The 17,927-nt window shown below is 49.3% G+C and overlaps 1 protein-coding gene across 3 annotated transcripts in view; it reads right to left on the bottom strand.

The window, feature by feature from the left end:
• Positions 1-1,764: 1,764 nt before the first annotated feature.
• Stx8 (syntaxin 8) overlaps positions 1,765-17,927 on the bottom strand; it is a 236,952-nt gene continuing 220,789 nt past the window's right edge. For all 3 annotated transcript variants that reach the window (NM_031656.2, XM_087573971.1, XM_087573970.1), the window contains one exon: positions 1,765-1,938. In NM_031656.2, the coding sequence (NP_113844.1) occupies positions 1,871-1,938 (68 nt within the window). In that variant the 3' untranslated portion in view covers positions 1,765-1,870. The remainder of the gene's footprint in view (positions 1,939-17,927) is intronic.

Genomic DNA, 17,927 nt, shown 5'->3' with positions numbered 1-17,927 from the left:
CCCTCTCTACCTCCTGGCATACCATGCCCACTGACATCCTGCTAAGTCAGTTCCTGGGGCCTTTGTAGCCTCAGGAACCTGGATATCATTGGCTAAATCAGTAGAAACTTGGCTTGCTCTCACAGTTCATGTACAGTGAAGAGTGTACAGGGTCCTGAGCCCGCTGGACACCTGGGCTTAGACTGGTGTGACAGGAAGAGGCCTTTTCCACCTGAGCCACGTAGCACGCTGTGCTTCAGTTCCCTACCCAGTCCTCCCAGCAGTCCTATAAGGTGGGGCAGCGGAGGTGGCGGTGGGGGTGGGGTCACCTTTTTCTATATGAGGCCGCTGGCACAGAAAGGGGACCTGTCTGTGGTCACAGAACTGGTAAGTGGTGTGGCAACCCCTGGGGTGTCTGCAGCATGATCCTTGCTCTCTTGTCTTCTGTTCCTGTTGTCTGGTGGTAGAACGGGGTAAGTAGTTTGGCCAGAGCTGTGAGCTGAGGTGATGTGGTCTTGAGGTGAACATTTCACTGCTGACCTGAAAGCTCCCAGAGACCCTTTCCTCTGCCAAAGAGACCCCAGTGCTGTCCTGCCTGCCTGCATTTTGGTGTGAGTCAGCGTCAAGCAGGGGCCTAGACTTCCCAGAACACTTAGAATCCTTGGTCTCAGGGTCCCAGGAAAGGGCACCAGTCTAGGTGACACTGGGGCTTTCTTCCTGGTGCCTGACTCTGTCCAGCGAAGGCTTTGGGTTATGTTCTCTTGAGGAATGTTGCAGGACCTACCACAGGCCTCCTCACGGAAACCAATGCTATGGCAAGAGTTCTGTCATTAGCTTTAGCTCTTCCTTGTTCCTCTGTGATAAAGCCAGGCTAGCTGTCCACCCTGCTTTCTGTACAGAGAGGAGAGAGAGCATGTTGCCGGGGCCCTGCATTCACCTGTGGTCCCGGTATCTTTCAGTCAGGCTCACTCTGGGTCCACTCTCTCTGAAGTGAATATGCACCGCCCTCACTCTGGATGCACATGACTTCAGAGCCCGCGGAGAGGCTGGGAGAGGCTGGATGGAGGCAGCACGCTCCTGCTTTATCACCAGGCTTCCCTCTCACTGCTCCCTACCTCAAGCTCTAAGACTGCTTAAGGTGTCAAATTTGTCTTTTGTTGTTGTTTTTTGAGACATAGTCTCTCTGTGATTGTCCTCAAACTCAGAGATTCACCTGCCTCTGACTCCTGAGTGCTGGGGTTAAAGGCGTGGGCCTCCACATCCCGATTTTATTTTAGGAGGGTGTCAACCTTGAAGAATGAGCTTATTATCACTGCAAAATGGAAAAGGGTGCGTATCCAAATACGAAGGTGGTCCAGGAACTCTTCAGAGCAGATTAGCCAGCACTGCTAGGTGCTAGCTTTGTGGGCAATCACACATGGTGGCTGAAAGAGTGGCTGTTGTCCAAGTGGTTACGCCTTCTGTGTGGCTCTTGCCTTACTTAGGTCCTGCTATCTGGAGACCCAGACACATGATCACCCATTTATTTGCACAAGGGCACGTGACTTCCCTGGTAGAACCAGCCACCAAGGTCACACACTGCATATTAACATGATAGCCCTCAGGATGCCCAGCATACAGAGGGTGCCTGGAATCCACTGGCAGCTGTGGGGCAATGGCCACCTGAGGGACTTCTGGCTACTGACAATCATTGACAGAAGACAAGGGACACAACTGGGCCAGTGCTCTAAAAAGGTCTCCAGAGCCACTCTGCTCTGTTCTCTACCCAAGCAATGTACACCAAGAGCCGGGAGCGTGGAGAATTTATTGAGAGGAGGTGTTGTGTACCAAAAGGGTGCTGGGCTTTCACTCATTGTTGGCTGTGTCACTGCGGGTGGTCCCCTTATTGCCATCAGTTGGTTGGCCACACTGCAACCACCACAATAGCCACGAGCAGCAATAAGATCACCATTATCATCCCTGCAAGAGAGAAGCAGAACACGCCCCTTTTAATGAGCCGCACCAGAAAAAAAGCATCACACTCTAGAAGTACCTGGAGAGGGCGGTGAGCTCGGCTCAGGCTTTACAGGTCAGTGGGCACAGCAGACTCCACAGAGCCTGTAAACAGCCATTGCCACCTCGAGAGCTGTGCCAGTACTCCTGGGTTGCAAGACAGAATCCTGGGAGGGCAGGGCCAGGCCTCAGCATGTGGCTCTCCCGTGCACACCAAGCTCCTCGCTCCAGCTTCCCAATGTTCCCTAAGTGACAAGCATGGGGACTGTAGATAGTGGCCATCTTCCTTACACGGTTTAAAACTGCTGAAGCATCGGTATTGCAAATGCCCGATGTTAGTAGGTCATTTTTGGCTGTGGTCTATTTTTGTGCAAAGAGTAGTTTGGATTGTTTATTTTTTTAAGGCGGGATCTCGAGTGTCCCAGGCTGATCTTGAGCTCACTTTGTAGCCAAGGATAACTTTGATCTCCTGATCTTTATGCCTCCACTTTCCAAGTGTTGGCATTCTAGACATGTGTCACCACCTCTGGTTCGTGTGGTGCTAGACACTGTAATCCAGGGTCCCTTTTTTTTTTGTTTTGTTTTGGTTTGGTTTGCTTTTTGTTCTTCAAGACAGGATTTCCCTGTGTAACAGAGCCCTGGACTCACTTTGAAAACCAGGCCAGCCTCAAACTCACAGAGATCTGCCTGCTCTGCCTCCTGAGTATTGGGGTTAAAGGTGTGAGCCACCATGCCCAACCAATCCAGGGTCTTGTACATACTCAGCAACCATTGTGCCAACTGAGCACACCCTCAGGCCCCCTTGACATTTTAGTCACCCCCAAAAGTGAACAGAGGAGTCATAATATCCTGTCCTCAGTCTCTAAAGCTGACATTATTTCTTATCTATTCTCTTGCAGAAGGGAACCCCTGTTATGTTACTGAATTCTGGCTTTCAGTCTCCATTTCTTTCATCTAGGGAGCTCCTCCCTTTCTTTCTTGTAAACTCTGCTGTGCACAATACGTCAGGGTGGGTCCTAGTATGTTTTTTTTTTTTTCCAGCTACTGCTTAGATATTGCAGTGAGAAGGTGTGTGCACGTGGGTTAACATTATCATATCTTGGAGACTCGGGATATTATCTTTTCATTCACTTCTGTCTTGGGAAGCGCTCTTGCTTGCCTGACTGCTCCCTGTAAGCAGGGCAGGAGTCCCACTGCCCACTAAGTAGTTCTTCTTCAGCTCTTGGATAGCTGCTCCTGGCTAGGGTGAGAGGTTTACATCAAGCAGTATCAGGAGAAGAAAAACACAGCAGGCCTGCCTAGTGGCCAGGCTGAGGTAGTCAGGCAAATTCTTGCAACTCCAAGGCCTGGAACTTGCCTGGGAAGAGGGACTGATTGGGAACTACGTAGACAAGCCAGAGGGGAGCAAGGCCACTACAGCTCAGGCAGGTTGCTGGTGACAAACTCTAGCTGCTCAGCTGGGTACAGCAAAGGCTTCTTTAGAGGTTGGGTTGGCCAATGTCTAGTAGAGATGCCATAGGTCTTGAATTTTCAAGTCATGGTGACAATGAAAATGGTGGAATGAGCAGAGGAGGGAGATACAGAAGGGTTGATTCTCAAGGCAAAAGCACCCATGCTTATATGCACTATGGGAAGAAGCCTTGAGCTGATTCAAAGCATTGTAACACCAGCCTAAACCTCTTGCCTCTGCCTCAAAGGTCTATAGTGACTCCAGCTGAGGGCCAGACTCTACCGTAGCCTACAAGGCCATGCATGATGTGACTCACTGTCCTGCAGCCCCTCTGAGCTCTGGCCATCAGGCTTCCTTCACTTCCCCAACATGGCACACCTCTGCTTTTGCACATGCTGAACTTTCTGCCTGGTGGCTCTCTCTGGGGTCACTTCCTGGAGATCTCCTTGGTAACCTGCAGTCACTTGGTGCTTTCTATAGATTCGCATCGCCAGGTAGGACTTAGCAACATCACTTCTGAGGTGCTAGCTCTCATGTGTCCCCTCCCCTGGAAGGTCGGTGCCCACAGAAGGAACTGTGCCTTCCCATTCATTACTGTTCGAGGGACCTAATGCAGAGCTGGCCCACAGAGACACCATAGATATGTAATAGACGAAGAAGCACACTGACCATTTGGAAGGGCAAGAAGAAACAGGAAGAAACAGGGAGAGTGATGAATAGGGAGAAAGAAACTGGGAAAATGTGTCAAGTAGAAAATTAAAAAATGGTCCAAGCAACCAACAAATATCACAGGGACATGGAGCCAATGTCTTAGGTTCTAGAAGTTTGAAGAGGATGGAGGTTTCAGCTAAAGGTGTGGGGCCTATGAGAACGATTATCAGTATAGTGTTGCCTTTAAAAGTGCTCATGTGTCTACCACAGAAACTGAGTCAGATGCAAGGCACCTCAGCAGCAGCATGATGGGACACACACACTCACACTCACGCACACGTGTCCCCTCGAAGGGAAGCATACTTCCCTCTTGACACCTTAGACAGTGAGTTGATAGCATTCGATAAAGTAGGGGTGTATCCAAAGACAGAAGGGGAACTTCAACAGCAAAGACAAATAAGACTTTTATATTTTAAATGCTTTCAGGCAAACACAGTCCACTGAGAGGTCATTTTCAACATTGTGAAGTGAACACAGTGCTGGGTGCACTGAGGAAGTCAGTTCTAGGTGAGAAGAAAGGGGTAAGCAAAGGCCAGCTGCGGCTTTCGGATCCTTTGGGCCAAGAAGACTTGACTTAGTGACCTAATCACAGCGACTGTGCTTGGTCTGGGATGGCAACTCCAACGCCTTTCTGGAGATGTCCTGGAAGTGTGGATCCTTTCAAAGGCACTAAGGCTCAGCCCGGTTTGAGGTCAAAGCCAGTCCAAGGTTCAGGGCTCAGGACAAGAGGGGTAGTACCATGTCACCACTCCATTGGCCACTCTATGTTCTGTATACAAGGAAGCAGAGGTTCTGGAAGGCTGCGTGGGAACCAGACAGGTCTGTTCTCATCTGTGCTTTTAACCCCTTCCTAAACCCTCCCTCTATTTTTTATGGTGGAAATACACCACACACACACACACACACACACACACACACACACACACACACACACACACACACACACACTTAGTAAAAGCACCCAGGAGCACCACTGTCATGAACCCTGACTTTAACAAGGACTGGTTCTTGGCCAGTCTGCTTCCATGTGCACCTCTACTTGGCCCTATGGCCAGAAATAGGTCCCTGGTGTATGTCACCCCCAGGCTCACAGTAAGAGTCACAGACAGAAGACACACTGCCACATAACCACAGCAGGCTTGAGCTCCCATCTTTCTGACATGGAAAGAGGGTCTAAGTCTGCAGAGTGGCCCCTGGAACAACCTGAGCCATACATACTGAATCAACTCTCAAAGACAGAAATTGGGGTGTTTTCTTTTTCCTCCTAACAGGGTTCCAGCCTCAGGGAGTCTCACCATCCGTCCCCAGCTAAGGAAATGTTTGACATTTCAGAACGAAACTGACAGTTGAACTCCTGGGAGCCTGCCAACTTCTAAACAATGAGCACTCTGGGCCCAGCCCTAGCCCAGAACACCTGTGAGGCTCGGCTTTGGGTCACTTCCTCTGCATTTCACTCAGCTCCTGCCATGGCACTGCTGGCACCTGGCCAGGCAGATGTTTGTTTGCTCCCAAGACTCAAGAGTCCCTTTCAGGGGCAGGCACGAGGTGCCAAGGGTTAGGTTACAAGAGTGGGGGTGGGGATGTCCATTTCCTTTGGTCAGTTTACTAGATGACTACCCAACACTTGGGATATTTACCAGTCTAGCACATGGCAACTTAAGGAGATGTAAGAAAGCAAACTCCCTTTCAGATCAGGAAGGGACATTAATTAACACCGGGGCGTTGGAATAGGGCATGTTTTTGAAGAGTGTTTGTCCGGATTAGTGGCCCATGCTTTTTTTCCCCAGTGAAACACTGGAAACCACTGAGTGATGGACAGCGTGTGCTGCCAACACCCCTACCACAGCAGAGAGCAGGTAACCGTTCTCAGTGTTCACTGGAGAGGTGGAAAAAGAAAGAAAATTTGGAGGCCAGTTCTTCTAAGGAATGCTAGCCATGTTCACCCTGTAGCTGCAGGGTCATGTTGGAGGGACGCCAACAGAAGAATGGAGCCATGCAGTCGGGAGGCATCTGGGAGACGCAGGGCATCTGGGTCCAAAAGTTTTTCTATCCAGGTTTGTCACATGACAAACCATCCTGACCCCCTGCTACTTGTTTTGAACCAAAATACTCATTCTCATTGCTTGCCTCATGTGTCACACTGTGAAGAGTCAGGGCCAACAGGCAGCCCCACACAGCCAACCACCTGTGAGGATGAGACATGCGTGACTAACGCCTGTAGTGGGTGAGTTTCCTCTCACAGTTGTGCTGTCAAAGGTGACATTTGCTTAAGCATTAACCAGTTGGTTCTTGCAGATCAAACATAGATTTTTGAAATATTTTATTTTAGTTTTGCAGCAGACGCCAGAGCCAAAGGTGGGGATTGAGCAGGACAAAAGACAGAACTGGGATATTTGTTTTCAAAAGTTCATGTAAATGTCCCCTTGAATCCCATTACTAGGTAAATAAAAGCCAGAAAGAAGAGAACCATGGGCCAAGGTGAATGTGTTTGCTCTTTGCTTTCTTGGATTAATTGACAGCTGGAAAATGCAGCCTACTCTGACGCAGTCTATGCTACCCGCCTGCTCATGGTGTGGACACCACAGCTTTCTACAAACCGACTTCAGAGCTCCTCGGGCCACACAGCCAGACACTGTTGGGCAGAATAGCACCTCCCGTCCCTGGTCTCATCCTTCCTGAGGATACTTTACCTCACAGGTGTACGAGTTGGTTGCCCTTAGTAATGTTTTCATTACCAGGCAAAAGGCAAGAAGAGCCTCCCATGAGTTTGGTCTTGTTCTTGTCTGACATGCAAACCATTGCTTTGAGCTTTCCTTTCTCTTTCATGGCTGAGGTGGGGTAGCATCCCTATCCATTGTCAGCATGTACGCATGTTTATGTGCATTCGTGTATATGTGCAGGACAGAGGACAGCTTCGGATGTCACTCCACAGGAGATACCCGGCTTCAGTGCTCCAGAGAGGGTCTCTTACAAGCATGGGACTTTACAGATCCGCTAGGCTGGTTGGCTCGTGATCCCCACTAGTGAGACCCTAGGACTCATTTGTCCCCTGTCCCTATTGTTAAGATTACAGGCCTGCACTCCTGTTGGCTCTGGGGATCGAGCTCGTGGTGCTGGTGCTTGCAAGCTTTTGTCAGCTGAGCTTTCCCCTCAGCCCACCCTCAGTCCTTATGGAGGCCACATCTTCCACCTGCTCTTTCTACCCACTGCCTTCTTCTATTCTCAGATGACTCCAGAGCCACAGACTCAATGCTCAGCTTAGACATGCTGTCTCCATCAAGGCTGCTCGGTCCCATACATCCTGCCTCTCCAGGAGATCAAGAAAACATCTTCAAGGCCACATCTATTCATGGCCATGCTCAGGAAGGAGAGTCCTTTATCTCTAAGCTCTTATAGATCTCCCCCCCACCCCCAACACCCAGGTCATAGGATCTCTGAGAAAAGAGATCACGCATAGTCTGATGTAGTAGAAGGACAGGTTTTATAATCAGCGACATGGGACTTCAAGTTCACCACTGAGTAGCTAAGATTCCTGGGGAAACAGTCTCAACTCGGAGTTTGGTTCTGCCAGTTGTAAGATGAGCCTACCTAGCAGCACTGCAGGCACTGTGAGGACTTGATATGAACAAGGACATAGGGTAACGGCTCTCGATGCCTACCTACCACCAAGGACAGTGCAGAGGAGATGCCCCATGGCTGTGAATGTCCCAGGAGGCAGCCCATGTCAGGAAAGGCACAATCATGTCACTTCTTCCAAAGAAGAGGAGGAGCAAAGGCAGAGGAACACCAGGGTGGCATTTGGTAGAAACAGAGACCAATTCTAACTGGGCTGGGCCACAATGACGGAGTCCAGGAAAAGGTTGGAAGTTCACTGTGGAATAGCTGGCAGCATCCACCTTGGTTATTAGCTACAGGAAGAGCAGCTGTGCTAGTTCATGCCGGCTGGAGTCAAAAGGCAGGCAGAGCTCAGCCAAGTGGACGCCAGGTGAGAGAAGCTGTGAGAAGCTGAACTGTAAAAGCCTTGGAGGAGGTGGAGGTCAGAGCCAGGGCATGGGCTGAGGACAGAGGCACAGCAAGAGAAGAAGGTTAAAATAAACCGAAAGGGGACTTACTGCTAGACCCTGGGCAGTTGGGGAGGAGGGAAGTACAAGGAGGAAGCCATGGACTAGGGAGCTTGGAGTTGTGGCTATTTCGGCATAAACAGGAGTATTACTAACACCAGGAAAACTGAGAATGACAATAGACACACACGGAGAACAGAAGTCACATGTAAGAATAATAAATAAACATATACGTGTACCCAGGCATTTAATCCCAGCACTTGGGGAGTGGCAGAAACAGGTGGATTTCTGTAAGTTCAAAGTCTACATAGGGAGTTCCAGGTCAGCTAGGGCTATATAGCAAAACTTGTCTAAAATGAAATGAAAAATGTTTACAGTGCCCAAATCTTGCCACAGGCACAGAGTAGAGACTGCTACTCTCTAAGGGAGCCACACCACAGTAGCTGGCCAGCAGTGGAGCTGGCTTTAGGCAGAAGGCCCACATCTCTGGGTGGGAGTGTCATGGAGCTGGGCTCAGCAAGCTAGGGAGTCCCTGTGGGAGAGGGCAGGCTGGACTGGTCACTCGGGTCCCTGGAGAATGAAGGTAGCACAGCAGGCCCCTCAGAGGACCACACAGCACGGCAAAATTCTGGCTAACATATAGGACCTGTGCTTGTTTGGGTTCTGACTGAAAACAGAAATGCCAGGATAAACAGTGTTTAATCTTCATTTTATCCCCTTGTTGTGTCATGCTGGGTAACAAACAGGCCTTGCCTTTAGATAGCACCATGGTCTGCAGACCATGCAGAGGAAAGAAGGCAGCCTTCAGAGACCCTCCTGGTCCTTCTCCAGCCTCTGCAGGCAAACTACCTACTCCCTCTACATGCCGCTCCCTCAGGGTAATGTGGGACACATGCGCAGTTCTTGGGGCTGCATGTGGTTTTGCCAGGATCTGGGATCTGGCACACTGTTGGTGTTGATTGATGGCGACTTTACTTGCAGAAGAGCATCAGCCTCCTGAAGGCACCCAGCGCACTCCTTCCTTAGCTCAGTCTTTAGAAAGGCCAGGCCAGCGCTACCCAGGCATGGCTGCCCTTGCTAGATTTGTGCTGAGGTGACTTTGAGAGGTTAGAGGCAACTTGCCCTCTCTTCTGGAGGCCCAGCCACACCTGGAGCAAAGCCCCAATTGCTGGCACCACAGTAGCCCAGCAGCAGTGCTGGCAACAGTAGGGAAAGCTGTGGCAACATGGAAACAGAAATAGAAGGGGAAGCAACAGCAGTTCCAGAGACACATCTGGGGGCCAGAGGGAGCAACCGCTCTCAGCAGGAAATGGGAAGCAATGAGGCCACCTGAAGTGGGGGAGGGGGAGGAGAACTAGCTTAGAAACAGGAAATTAAAAGGAATTAAGACAGTGAAGGAGGTGGAGCAGAGGAGCTGGAGGGCAGCCTAATAACGGAAGGCAGGCTCTGGACCCAGGGCCCAGCACTTAGCCCAGCATCAGGTGACTGTGGAGTGGCAGTGTAAGCCCCAGGCCATGGACTGGCCAGCAGCTAGAGACCCTGTGTGAGCACTGGTCTCACTGGCCAGATGATGGGTCACAACAAGAGGTGAGACTTGGTCAAGTGGTTCTAATGTGGAACAAGAGCAGCGTTGAGAAGCCACATGTGACGGCACATGCTCATAGTGCTAGTCCTGCACTGGGGAGGCTGAGGCAGGGGATCATGAATTTGAGGTTATCCTGGGTTATGCAGGAGACTTCATTACGGATTTTTTCAGGACTACCCTAGGATGGATTTACTCAGGAGCTTGACGTGCATCTATAATGTTCACTAAATGTGGACGTCGTGCCGAGATGCAGCTTGCTCTTCATGGATCTGCCAGTCTTATGAGGGCGGCGGGAAACCAACCGCAATTGTACTCACCTCCCAAAAGAAAGCAAACTCTGAAACGACAATGCTCCCTAAAGGGAATGAGCAGAAACTTGGCCATTACAGTATAGTCGCTTCCTGTACAGAAAGTGCTGAAGCTCCTAGGCCCTATCTGTGTGCTGAATGTGTTGAGCATTTCCCATCTCTGAAATAAGCTCGTCTCGGCACTCGCCACAGTTCAACAGCAGAATCCAATTGCGAATAGATAATCCTTCCCATCGGCAATCAAAAGCAGCACATTAGGGGTTGTCAAGGCAATAATTTAAACTCAGTTCTCTGGCGCATCAATACTTGCTAAGAAACATCCCCTGGCCGTGCTGTTCCTTTACCCCTGGGAATGCGAATCTATCTGGCAGGAATTCAACTGCCTTGGAAAAGCCAGGCAGGAACACTGTTATGGATATCTTGTTTTGACAATTCCCTCTGGACTGCGTGTCAAAAGACTTCTGGATGCTTCCAGCCAGGCGATGGATTCACTATAACAAACTCCTTCGTTGTCCTGCTTTGACCAGGCTGTGCCACCTGGCATTAATTAGGGACACCTGGCAAGGTGACCCAGAGGCTCAGGATTGTCACCCATCAGTGGTGAAAAGTGAAGCACCTGGACAGGGTCAAAGGTTATGAGATCTGAGGAGAGTCTCTGAGCTCCAGACCCCAGGGCAGCATGTGAGAGGTGGCCTAGTGGCCTTGGCTCTTCACCCTGACCCTGCCTCTGTGCACACAGCTGACACAATGGTGTCCAGAAGGGGTCACCAGGTACCTTTTGTCAGAATTCTGTGCACTGAGTGGAGCACAGCCTGGGCTCTCAGGGTATAGTCCTGGCTACATTCAAGCAACAACAGACAGACACTTAGTCCTGAAGGTCCCTTAAACCTGGCCGGACAAGCCATCCCTTCTGTAAGTAACCCCAATCATCATCAGAATGCATTTCATGGTTTTCTTGTTTTGTTTTGAACCTAAATGAACCATTTCGTCTTGCTTGCAGCCATGGCCCCCAACCCCCAACAGACAGACCAACAACAGCAATAATTCTCTGGAAAAGTCTGAGTGCAGCATGTAAGTATTACCAGTTTAGCCTCAAAAGGGCAGCTGGGACGTGCTGCTCCTCGGAGCACATGGTCTTGGGCCGCATCTCCTGACTCGGAAGGAGTCCAGCTCCAAATAGAAATCACTCTCACAAGTACAGTGGCACCTTCCCACCAACAACTCCTTTTCTTTCATAGTCACATATCCTGTGATTCTATGAAGTGATCTCCAATCAATGCCGTAGATGCTGTTTGAAAAGTCAAGATGTAAGAAGAGATAGGCTCCAGCTTGGGAGCAATAGGTACTTGGAGTAAATATCAGGGCATTATAGCTCAACCTCTATACACACGGCCAACAAGAAGATGCTGGATGAATGGATTAATCGCTTAGATCCTTTCTTCTCCAGGACATTCTGAGTGTCTGGTTCAGGCAGGTCGCAGGCAACTGCATGAGGTCCCTGCCAACTACTGTGCTTTCAGTGAAGGCTACATCCATTAACTTCATTAGTGCTGGGAGCTTTGTATGCATCTCGTATATGCTATATACACATCCACGGAGCTGTTCAATAAATACTTAAGCGAATGATAAAGATCCTCACTGCAGACATGGCTTGGTAGGTAAACACTGCGTAGCTAGTCTCTGAAAGTCTGCATCCTGCACCTACAGCAATGAACAGAGCAGACCGGCCAGCCGCTCCCCTCATGACCTGATGCTGGATGAGGCAGAGACGACAAGAGACAAGGCAGGTAGATAACTCAGTGTAGTGGAAGAAAAGGAGAGCTTCTTTCTTCCCGGTGGGAATCTAGGTGGTAGCTCAAAGCTGTCTCCTTTCTTCAGGTTTGAGGGGCACACAAGGAGGAGATGCTAATATATTTTAGAAATTAACCACCCGACATGGCATGCAGTTGTGGGAGCATACTGCAGGTAAGAGGAGGGTGTCTTCCCATGTGGCATTAGGAAACTTCCAATTTTAAATGTTAATAGCATGGAAGCTTAGAAATAACCCATTACGAGAGTTTCTTGGAATGAAGGGTGACGTAATGACAACTGGAAGCAGACAGGGAACTTATTATAGAAGGCAGCAAAGGGAGAGCTGGAGGGAAGGCCTCGGCCGTGGATTCTAGCACTTTGCAGGATAGGAGTAGTCAGGCAGGGAGCCGGTTCCTGCCTGGTCTGTGGGGGACGTGGGATCTCATACAGAGCGGAGTGGGAAGTAGTGTGCTGTTCCTTGTATGGCTGCTATTCATCAAGTGACCCACTCTGACTGTTCTACGCCTAAATGAAAACTATACTTCTTAAGTTGATGGCTGCTTTTATTAGGGGCCGTTTCACTTCATCACAGCGCTGGCAGAGAGCTGCAGAGTCCTGGCCACCAGCTGGTCTCTGAAATTGAGAGGAAGCCAGGTTGAGGTTGTAGAAGTAAGACACTATAATAGATGCAAGATGTCACCCTGTACTAGGAAGACCTGGGGTACATGCATGCCGGTAATGGTGGGGTTGCTAGACCATTTCAAGAGCTCTGTCATCCTGCAGGCCACATCTGCCCCAGCTAGCCTCAGCATCCCTTTGCTCTAAGGTGACATGAATTACATTTGGAACCAAGGGCTACAGTGGCAAGAAGGACAGCTGTTAAGGGATAGGGGAGGAAAGAGAAGAGAAAGGCCAGCAAGAGAACAGCCAGACACCTTTTATGTTAAAAGTTAAGTCTCTTCTCAAATACCTGGAATGTAAGGTCTAACTTTTTGTTTTTGTTCCCATCACAGAAGAAAAAAGTTCAAAGGCCACTAGCATTTAAGTGGACATGGTGAGGTAGTCTGAGCTCTCTTACCCTTCATCTTCATGATGTCATAGAATGTCACTTTCCACATGTACAGCAACGGGGGGTCCATGACATATGTGCATGCACATGAATGCGAGGCCTCCCTCTGTGCACCAAGGCAGCATGGCAGAGGTCTCTGGTCAGTGCTGGGCCTCTCACCCTTGGGCCTGACCATTCTCAGCAAAACTAGAGCTGGCTGTCAGGCTTTTCTTGAAAACTTTCTCTCCCTCACTTTTCCTCAGCTGTATTATGAAAACAGATTTCAAAATGTATGTTCACAAAATCCTCCAACACTCTGCCTGTGTATCAAAATGACCAAATAAGAAGCCCACAGATAAAGGAGAATTCATATTTGGTCTGTGGGAAATATGATGGCTTAATCCTCATCTTCGACATGAATGGATTTAGAATCACCTAGGAAATATGTATCTTTGAGCATTTCCAGAGATAATTAACTGTGGGGGTATAAAAAGGGGAAGACCCACCCTAAGGTGGGGTGCTGGCATCCTGTGGGCTGTGGTCTCGGACTGAAGATATAGGAGGAAGACAGGTGAGTGTTGGCATCCCATTCCTGCCTCCTGAGATGCCCAGATGTGACCGAGCAGCCTCTGCCTTCGTCACCAGGATGGACTGCACACTCTTAGACTGTGAGCCACAGTACATCTCTCTTCCTCAGGCCGCTTTCTGTTAGTCAGTTCATTGCAGCAACAGGACAAATAGCTAATAAGGAAAGGGCATGCATCTCACTGGTCTCCAAGTGCTCTTCTCCCTGAGATTCGGTTGGCAACTGTAATGCTAAAGCTACAATGAGAAGCTTGGCAGCAGAAATGGGATGAAGACTACCCCTGGCGAACTTCTCATTAGCAGGATGAAAGCTGTTGGAGTTGTGGGTTCTGTGGGACCCAGCACGGCTGGTACAATGAGAACAAGAAGAGACATTCCATCTGTGTGCCACGTTGGCTCCTTTACTCAGAGCAGCATTAGAGCTTACAGGCAAGTCTAGGAAACCACCGGAGAAATAGGCCAGCTAGGCTGCAGGGCTCTCCAATGAGCATGTGGCACAAATACCGGCTTTTCACATTATTGAGGAAAGGAACCTGTGCGGTCACCATGGGGGACTTGTAATGATGCACCTCCCTCCATTCACTACTATCCTCAAACATTCTTCACTACTCCTAAAGATGCCCTCCTATGAACAGCATGTCATCTGGGATCCCTAAACTTTGCCCTTAATGCAGGGTAGCTTCTAATGATGCTGTAGCAGCAATATGCCAAGTGAAACCTCAGGGCTAGAACTAGGGACCTTCGATCACCTTCATGACTTCAGGCAAGCATCTGGAGCAGACCAGACAGTGTTTCTATTGAATCTTATAGAAATGCAGACAAGACACCAGATCCTAAGTACTAAGATACGGTGAGCTGAAACACTCACACAGAGATTCTGCCAGCAAAGAGGATGTATGGCGGGAGGGCGCACTGCATCAGAGCTGGAAGACTAAGAACAGCTGTGTTCCCTAAGCAAGAAGTAGGGCTTGAGTCACTTCAGAGGACCTGGCAAACAAGGGGAACTCTTTTCCTCTCTACTTAAGATGTTCAGTGTGGGGGGCTGCAGTTCTTGGTGGCACATGTGCTTAGCATGTGTGAGGCCCTGGGTTTGATCCCCAACACTGGCTAAACGAATTACTAAATGAAGATATTTGGTATGTAAGGGGATGAAATAGGTCAGAAATGTATGGTTACAACAAAGGTCACACTGGTGAAGGACGCTTGACTAAGTGTTATGCCAATACTGGGGATGTGCCCATCATGTGACATGGGGCGACTACAAATGTCTGCTTTCCAAGGCATGCTGTCTGGGCCAATGACAACAGGTGACTGAGAATACTAATTAAGGTGCCATCATCAACTCCATGTCTGTTCTTCTGGAAAGATAGAGTAGCTGATCTAGAATGTCAGATCTGATTTTGAAATGTTTGCTGGCTTTGCTAGATATGACCTGTGAGTTATGTCAGATGTCACTTCATAGGACATCCCCGGCAGAACAATCAGGTTTCCCAGTTACCCTCCCACTCTCCGTATGCCCTGCTTGCCTGCACCTCTGGGCTTGGCATGGATCTTCTCAGCTTATACTGCTCAGAGCTCAAGAACACCCCACCCCACCTCACCCAGCCCAAACACACCCTTCTCTGTATGCTCACTGAATCTTAGATCTGCTTTTCCTATGCTCTGCCTACAGATCATGTACAACGTAAAGTGTTAACTTCCCTGAGCTAACAAGTAGTTGGGCTAGTGAACTGCTATTCGTCACAGTCTCAATTCTTTAAGACCATGGTTTGCTGTGACTGTCCTGCCTGTTACCATTTGTGCACAGAGATCCTATGATCCCATGCTGTAACACTTAGTGAGGATTTTATCATTGTGTGACTTTAGCACTAGGTCACTGGGTAAATGTTATACAGTGTATTTGTGTAGACTAAACATGGCTATATCACTGCATGATAAAATCTTTGGGGGCCAAGTCACACATTTGCTCTTTCATTGACTAAATGTCATTATACAGTGCACGGCTACGTATAGTCCACATTTATTTCTGCTTTGGATGGATGGGCAGACGTGCAGAACAGATTCACTCTCTGGAATATTAGGAGTCACAATGGACTTCAAGTGATGTTCTGATTCAGTGGCAGTTCCTAAACAGTACCTGGAACAGAGTAGCTGCTCAATAAACATGTCTTAAATAAGTGACTGAATAAGCAGTGGAACCATGGACAGAGAAGTTATTGAGGTAATTAAGAAGCAAAGTCAGCATGTTCCGCATTTGTGGCCAGTGACCCAGGTGTGAAATTCTAAGCAGACAGAGTCTGTTCTTCCTTTCAAATCTATGACTGTGCTTAGCTTTCGGTAAAATGGGAGGCTGCGGCAGCCACTCACAGGTTTCCTTCTGAGACGATGAAAACTCAAACTTTCCAGCCACTCACACCCTGTTCTGTATTGAACTGGACAGCCCCATTTCACAGTTCATCTGTTCCCAGAACCATTTTATCATTCTTTCTTTGAAGACATTCTTGAGAAAAAGTTACCGAAAATTACCTGTGATTCGGTTATGTCTGGAAGATTTTTCCTGGTCCTGACAACAAATACACACTCATGTGAAAGGAAGGATACTCTCCTTCCTCAGGGCACTAGACAGGAACTAGCCAGAAGCCCTAGCCAGGAGGCAGGTCACTGTGCCAGGGCAGAGGCAAGTACCGAGCCTCTATTGACTGATGGAAAAGTCTCCTGAAAAATAGGTTATCCCAGAATGTGTCCAACATACACTGTCACAAATCAACCCTCACACAACATCCCCCAGCCTCCTCTCCTCCTGAGGAGGTCTGTAGGGCCCAGAGTAGCAGATGGCAGGGCCAAAGGACTGTTCCTATTCACAAGAGATTCAAGGAAACATGGCCGCCAGATTGCTAGACTTGCCATCCAGTATTAGGGAGCCTGCTTGGAGGGCCTACCCTTCCTCCACACAGAGGGCCTAAAAGAGGAAGGGCAGAATAGGGCCCATCAAGCAAAGAGAGCAGGATGCCTTTAGTTCCCAACATGGCCAGGCCAGGGCGACAGTCATTTCTTATACCAGATTCCTCTTTTTGATAACGTTTGCATTTTCAAGCCCTGAAAGAACACATTGAAGAATCAAACTGTCCACTAGTCAGGAGAGGAAGGCCCTTCTCACATGGTGAGGCTAACCACCATTGCCTGCCACTCCAGAGGACACCTACAGCTAGCCTCCCATGAGAGGTGGTTGGAAGGCTCAGGCAGCCCCCACCCCGTGAGCTGAGACCTTCTTGAGTACTGTGGTTGAAGAAACTGGAGGGGGAGTGCCTGGTGATTACTTCCTCATGGTGCCCATGTTCTTCACAGGTGTTGCCTGTGCCCCCTGGAACACGTCTGCATTCTTGATAGTGGGACTGCAGTGTGAGTTCTGTCCCCTCTGGACACTCTTTATGGGCACACTGAGACATCCTAGGAGCAAGCTTTGCCTTTCCTCTCTTCGCGCCCCTCCTTCCTACTGCCACGCTCTATGGGCCATTCCTTGTTCTCTTTCTAAGAATGTAATAAACATTTCAGCACGATCTTTTCAATCCACATTATTTATAATATTCCGGACATCCATGGAGCTTGGCTAGAATGCTGAGCAATAAATCAAACTTAACAACAATAACGAGCAAAAAAAAAGGGGGAGGGAGATGGGAGGAGGGGAGGGGCTCGCCCTTGGCGGGCCTGAGCCTGAGATGTTCCATTAATTACCCAAAGGGTTTCGTTACGTTCAGGAAAGTGAGATGGAGAGGATCCTGGGGTTTAGGATGTCATGGAGTCGTGAACTAGAATCCACAGGCATAATCATAACTTTGTATAGACCTCAAACGAGCTCACCTCTCAGGGGTGCCGTGAGGATAAATGAGACACGTGGGAAGTACTCTGAACGCTTCGAAGAAAAGCAACTGAACCCAGTTCTTCTCGCTGAGTCCCACAGGTCATCTTCTCCAAACAGAGGGGGACCAAAGACCCCCTCCTCTCCTGGAGCTGCTGTCACTGCTCATTAATGTCCCTTCGGCTTTCAGTGAGGTTGGAGGGGGAGATAAGGAGGCAGCAGCAAGTTTAGGACAACCTGGTCCCCAGGTCTGGCTCCAGTCCCCACCCTGGAGAGAGGAGTCTTCTCCCACTGCCCGGGAGGGCTGTGCCAGGCCACACACAGTCAGAGGGCTCAGTGCCGAGGATTCTGCTCCTGCTTGGGTGGGACATGGACATAGGAAATCCAAGCCTCGTGGAGCGGACTTGTGTTTATGTGGCTAGACCTCAGCTTGGCAGCTGCAGGGGTGTATAGTCTGCATTCTGGGACCACTCCATGGGGTTCTCTTGTCAGTTTCCTGGATGTGGGGCGATGCTTCTCTTCCATTTCTTCGGATGTGCGGAGTGTAAGATGAGAGTCGTC

The sequence above is a fragment of the Rattus norvegicus genome, chromosome 10 (genome assembly GCF_021556685.1).
Source record: "Rattus norvegicus strain SHRSP/BbbUtx chromosome 10, alternate assembly SHRSP_T2T, whole genome shotgun sequence".
NCBI classification, from domain to species: Eukaryota; Metazoa; Chordata; class Mammalia; order Rodentia; family Muridae; genus Rattus; species Rattus norvegicus.
Note: the sequence above shows the minus strand (reverse complement) of the source record. Positions and strands in the feature narration are given on the sequence as shown.